Source organism: Melospiza melodia, chromosome 5 (genome assembly GCF_035770615.1).
Source record: "Melospiza melodia melodia isolate bMelMel2 chromosome 5, bMelMel2.pri, whole genome shotgun sequence".
NCBI classification, from domain to species: Eukaryota; Metazoa; Chordata; class Aves; order Passeriformes; family Passerellidae; genus Melospiza; species Melospiza melodia.
Window position 1 is genome coordinate 15,688,266 of NC_086198.1, and position 6,000 is coordinate 15,694,265.

The following is a 6,000-nucleotide window of genomic DNA, read 5'->3' on the forward strand; positions in this document are numbered from 1 at the left end:
TGCCAACAATATCAAGTCTCTGGCACCTGGCAAAACTTTCCAGGACACCATTGCTTGTTCCGCAAGCTGCATTCATTGGTATAGAAACATTTTCACGAGTGGTGCTTTGCAGCCAACACTTATGAAGCAGATTGAGGGATTCCCTTCCTGCTCCTTTCCTCACGCTTTGGCACACAGTGCCACTGCTCATCACTGGCCAGCCTGGTATTCTCCCATTCCCCTTCCCAGACTAGTTTAAAGCTCTTTCAAGCAGCCATGCTAGCTCCTGTGCTAGAACTCCTTCTCCCCTCTGAGAATGGCTCATCCTGTCAGGTGTCTGTATGCGAGGTGGTGAATGGATCACCCCACAGTCAAATACCCAGTATTTTTGTTTTGCTTGCAACAGCCTTGGAGCCATGCATGGACCCCAAGGATCTGTCTATTCCTACCAGTATCATTCCTTTTTACCGACAGGTCAAGGCAATCACTACCAGTGTTCCTGATCTATCAACCAATTGTCCCAAGGCCCCGGAAGCTCGATTGATGGAGTGCACAGTATTAGATGAGTTGGTTTAAAAACCTTTATTAGTAAAAGCATTTTCCTGGGAGAGACATCCTTTCATGTCCTGTCTGGGCACAGCAGGACCAGCAGTGGCAGCAGCACAGGTGAGTTCCTCATTCTCTTCTCCTGGTTACCCACAAGGGGAGGTGCTGGGTGAGAAGGGCCCGGGCCAGGAGAGCACCTGCTGCGCTGGTCCCTCCGCTCGGCTTCCTAGGCCGCGTCCCTCAGAAGAGCAGGACAGTGCGGATACTGAAACGTGGAAGGGAAGGGAGGCTTGGCTGCAGCTCAGGAGCAGGCAGTGTGGCAGGCAGGTGTGCCTGGGGACCGGCCACCTTCTCTGCCATCCAGCCTCTTCCTGACTGAGCTGCATGAGGCGTGCAGCAGTGGGGCAGCCTTCAAATCCCTGCTGAGGGGAGCCCCTCTCAGGATAAGGCCACAGGATCTGTGCTGAGCTGAACCATGAGCAGGAGGGTTCCCTGTGCTGAACATGGGCTCTTCCCTTGGGGCTGTGGCAGATCTTGCCAGCACTCAGCTGGGAGGCCCTGCTTCCTCAAAAGGCTCAGGTGCTCTTTGGGAAGCCAGTGTTGCATGCTCTGCCTGTTGGAACTTTAGGAGGAGGTGCTGAGGTTTGCTGAACCTCCTGCTGGTTCAGGGTCTCACCTTTTTCCTGCACGGAGCAACTCAAATCCCTCGTTCACTTTAGTGAATGGCAGAGTGTGCGTGATCAGCAAGTCTGAATTGAATTTCTTCTCTAAGTAGTCAGAAACTAATTTGGGGATACATTCTCTTGTCTTCCAGCCTAGAAACAGGAGAAAGCAGCTGCATGAATAATGGGAGAAAGGCTCTTTTGGTACGGTAGTGTTACTGTCAGGGTCAGGACTAGTGACCAGTGCTGGTGCCACACCCTTGTGAGATGTTTTCTGCTCTTTGGGATGAGTGGGTTACTGTGTGACACAGGTGGAGGATTATTTGCTTGTCTAATGCTAATGTTCAATACAGGCAATGCAGTGCTCCTCTTTAGTTGTCTCTTACTTGAAAACCCTCTTTTCCCATGGATTGTCAACTGCCAAGAAAGAAAAAGCTGAATTGTTTAGAGTGCCTTCTGAAGTACAATACCTCCAACCAAAGTCCCTTTCCATGTACGTCCAGTCAGCAGAAGTGTGGGATCGATGGAAATCTCTGAACCAGCATCCACTTCTCCAACCATCACAAAGACACCAGTGCTCATATTGCAGGAAGCCAAGGCAGCAATCTGATGGGACAGGCAGGAGAATGAGAGAAAGACCTTATGGGTCAGGCAGAGGAGTGCACTTTTTTTGCAATCTCCTGCTCCTCTCTGGGAATCTGAAAACATGCATGTCCCCTTGTGGAGCACACCTGGAGAGCATGGGGCTTTTTTTAAGATCATGCTGTTTTCTCTCACAAACATATGCCCAGCACTGCAGGCAGCCTGTGAGGATCTTCCCATGGGGGTCAATTTTGCCCTGAGAGGAGCCTGTGATGATCTGGATGGGAGGACAGGTGTTCAAGTGCCACCTACCATGGTGTCCTTGTGCCCAAAGGCCTCAAAGGAGTAGTCCACGCCCTGCCCGGTCATCTCAGTGAGCACCTCCTGGATGGGCTTCTGGAAGTCTCGAGGGTTGATGCAGTCGGTGGCTCCCAGCTCCTTGGCCTTGGCAAACTTGTCCTTGTTGATGTCCACGGCAATGATGCGGGAAGCTCCAGCTGCCTTGCAGCCCATAACAATAGAGAGGCCAATTCCTCCAAGGCCAAAAACAGCACAGGTGGAGCCTGGTTTTACCTGCACAGATGGGAGCCCGTGAGTCTCCAGCAGCAAGAGCAGGAGGAGAAGGTTCCTTTTGCACAGGATTGATGAGCATGAGAGGGTGACCCAGGTGCTAAACACGCCTGAACACCAACCTTGGCTGTGTTGATGGCAGCCCCATAGCCTGTGGGAAACCCACAGCCAAACAAGCAGACTTTGTCTAGAGGCGCTGCAGCATCTATCTTGGCAACAGTGTACTCTGGGACCACGGTGTATTCTGCAAAGGCGCTGACCCACAGGAAGTGATGGATCTGTTTCCCTTTGCAAGAGAAGCGGCTGGTCTTGTCCGGCAGCAGGTTTTGTGGTTCAGAGAAACTGTGGAGGAGATGCAAGTATTTGCATTTGATTGAGTGAAGCACTGATGGGGGTGGCATATTTGTCATAAAGTTCTATCTCATGTTGGTGTAGGGGAAGGCAAAGTAAACTTACTGGGACTTCTGGCAGTAATTGGATTCAGGATTCCAGCAGAAGCTGCATTCCCCACACTGAGGGACGCCAAGTAAGATCACTTTGTCACCTGGAAGAATGCAATATCCCATGTTACGTGGGTCTAAGGATTCTGCCTGTGTGAGAGCTTTTTCCTGGGCATGTGATGTTTTTTATGTGTGTGTGTCAGTTACCTGGTTTCACAGAGGTCACTCCTTCTCCAATGCTTTCCACAATTCCAGCTCCTTCATGTCCAGGGATAACTGGGAATTCTGCGTTGGGAAAGCAGCCTTGCAGAACGTGATCATCTGTGCCACAGATGCCTGTGGCCACAAGCTATTTGGAGAGGAACAAGCAGATGTCCTGGCCTCTGTCTAACTCAGTTTGTGGAAGCAATTTTCCCAGGGATGTTATGATGCCCCTCAGTCAGTGCTGGCACTCTATGGCAGCACACTGAGCCCAGGCTGGGCTTTCCCCTTCTGCTGACTCTGAATGCTCCACATGGCTTTCCTCTGCACTGAGCTGGAGGTGGAAGAGGAGGAGAGGCCACAGTGTGGACACCAGAGCCCTGTCCAGCAGAGCAAGGGCTGGAGACAGGAATTCCTTTGTGACAGCTTAGACAAGATTTAGTCCAAAAAGGAGCCCCTGGCAGATGGTGCATTTGAGCCAAGGCAGCTCTGGGCAATGAAAGCCTCTTGGAGAATACAGATCCCTGAGTTTTACTGAAGGTATAACCACAAGAAGAGCAATTCCCACAAGGAAGGAAGAAAAAGTCATTGAGATGTATTTTTACCTTGATCCGGACTTCCCCTGCCTTTGGGGGTGCAACTTCCACCTCCTCAACAGAGAGTTTGCCCGGGGCCCAGGCAACAGCAGCCCTGCACCTGATAACCTGGAAACAACCAAGAGGAATTCATTGCATGGGAACGTCTGCCTTTAGCACGCGGCTGGGGGAAGTCATCCTGCAATCACCTAAACCCGAGGTGCTCAAACCTGGTGATGCTCAGCTGCACCTGAAACCACGTGCTGTCCAATGACCACTGGCCTGGTTTAGGGTCTGAGGAAACCCCATTTGTGGTTTGTGACACAAAGAGTATCAGGTGTAGCCTTCGAAAGCTGCTGGGTTCTGATGGCTTTGGTGGAGTTTTCATAATATCCCCAGGTGGAACTGGCCAGTCTGTGCTGCCATGAGCACTGCAGACCCTACCTGATGGAAATGCCAATGGAGAGCTTTGATGTCAGCCTTGTGACACAGTGGGCTGAAGGTGAGAGAGAGGGACTATGGAATTGTCCCCATCTGATGGGCACCTGGATACTTTATTTCCTTTAGCAAGTTTTGATTTGCGTGTGACATGGCGCAAACCCTTCCCCGATCAACTCAAAGCAGTTTGGCATCAGCAAGATGGGGCTTGCAGCCTGGAAAGGCTATTGCCATGGACAAGGCTGAGTGCAGGAGGTGAGCGGCTGAAGAGGGCACCACTGGAGAGCTGCGTTTGCTGCCAGAGCAGGAGCTCAGGGTGGGATTTTTGAGCAGGAGGGTGCTTTTCAGGGCAGCACAATTGCAAATTTTGTCTCCTGAGTAGCCGAGCAGGACAGAGGGGGAATGCACTACCGAATGCAGGTCTGGACGTGTGCAGTTGCCCAAGAGCAGAGTCTGGTGAAATTCTCAGGGGTTTGGGAGAGGAGGGAGAGTAAGGTCAGAGGAAAGAGGGCACACGGAGTGGTGTGCAGGCTGAGCCTTCTGCAGCGGGTTTGGCCAAGAGCAGGGCACCTGGAAAGGAGGGTGGGAAATGCCTTGTCCTTACTTTTCCCGCAGTGGCCATGTGGTCTTAGCGGAGCCGTGTCTGTCGCTGTGGCAGGCTGGAGGGAAGCTGCTGCCCGGGCGTGCTGCAGGATCCGCCAGGCGTGGAGCGGGAGCAGTCCCGGCGCGGCACCGTCTCTGGAGAGCGCTGGTTAATGTGTGTCGGGGGCTGGATGCTGCACAGGGAGTGCTGAGGGGAGGAGCTGGATAGCGGCAGGGAGATGGATGGGGGCAGAAGTCCTCCAGGGAGCCTTTTATCAGTGACTCTGCCCTTGGGTCATTGCCTTATCAGTGACTCTGCCCTTGGGTCATTGACAGCCCTCCCTGCCTGAAAGGCTCAGAGAACTCAAAAAGGTTGGATTATTCCTTCCAGATGATTCTGGCAGGTGTGGAGGGAGGAGATCTGCGTCTCTGCTGGGGCTTCCTTGGCATCCCCTTTTTGCCAGGTTGGAGCAGTTGGCCTGGTGGCCATTTACACCACAATATTTGCAAAGAAGTTAAAAATTTAAAAAAATCCAGTTAAAGGCAGTGAAGACGTTGTGTGGATGACAAAGACACATTTCTGTCTGGGTTGAAGCTTTACTGTCTGTGGTATTGGAGCTATTTTCACCACAGCAGTAAGGGGAACGCCTGTCAAGAAAGGAATTTTTTTTTCCAAGGACACGTTTGCTTCCTTCCAGTGTAGCCAGGTTTGTTGGTTCACATCCCCTGGGCTCTTCAGGTTCCCCCAGAGCTGTTTTCTGCTGAGGCATTGGAAAAGGTGATGTGCAGGAGAAACAGGATGAGCGAGAGCTTATTGGAGGACCAGGCTAAGATGAGCACTGTGTGTGTTTGGGAACTGTTTCTGTGTTTGGGAAGAGGTCAGCCCCACGTTTACACGTTCAGTGGAGTGCCCGCAGAGGTTTGTGTTGGTGCTTTGATTCCCATTCTGTCTTCTGCATTGCACAAGGGCTGGAAAGCAATTCCAGAGGACGAATGCTCTCTGGCAGATAGCCCATAGGGTTGGCAGTGTTTGAAGTTGAAACCAACAAATTGCAAAAGTCCTGTAACAAATAAGGAATTCATTCACCTGCTTCCTAGATAGGATTCCATACAGATGGCTTATGATCTCATCTCACACCTAAGGACATAAATGTGCTCCTTGTGCTGGCACTTCATGGCTCTGAAGACATGTCTAGTGTCTGCTGTTGAGTGGATAATCTACACAATAGTTGTAAAAAGATCTTTCAAATATGTACTGTTATTTTTCCTTAACACATCCATGTGATGCTCTAGTCCCCCGGACTTGCACACCCACCACTGATGGGTGTAATGAGAATTTCTGTCTGCCCTGCTTGCAGTTGTTAAGGGCCATGGGGAGCTGGCACCTCTGCAAAACATTTGAAATGTATGTAATTATTGTAGGGA

At 51.3% G+C, this 6,000-nt stretch overlaps 1 protein-coding gene across 1 annotated transcript; it reads right to left on the reverse strand.

Annotated features, from left to right (window-relative positions):
• Positions 1-546: 546 nt before the first annotated feature.
• Positions 547-4,855, reverse strand: LOC134418290 (alcohol dehydrogenase 1-like). The gene is made up of 9 exons (XM_063156394.1): positions 4,598-4,855; positions 3,586-3,684; positions 2,987-3,128; positions 2,796-2,883; positions 2,462-2,681; positions 2,082-2,342; positions 1,658-1,793; positions 1,202-1,340; positions 547-790 (listed from the first exon to the last, which is right to left on the reverse strand). Exons 1-9 carry the CDS (start codon positions 4,613-4,615, stop codon positions 766-768), a joined length of 1,128 nt encoding a protein of 375 aa, XP_063012464.1. The 5' UTR covers positions 4,616-4,855; the 3' UTR covers positions 547-765.
• Between the last annotated feature and the right edge of the window lie 1,145 nt (positions 4,856-6,000).

Coding starts and splice junctions, on each gene's coding strand:
- LOC134418290 (XM_063156394.1), bottom strand. Junction 2,682..2,795: donor AATTACTGCCAGAAGTCCCA/GTAAGTTTACTT, acceptor TCTCCTCCACAG/TTTCTCTGAACCACAAAACC. Junction 1,794..2,081: donor TTGGGCACAAGGACACCATG/GTAGGTGGCACT, acceptor CTGTCCCATCAG/ATTGCTGCCTTGGCTTCCTG.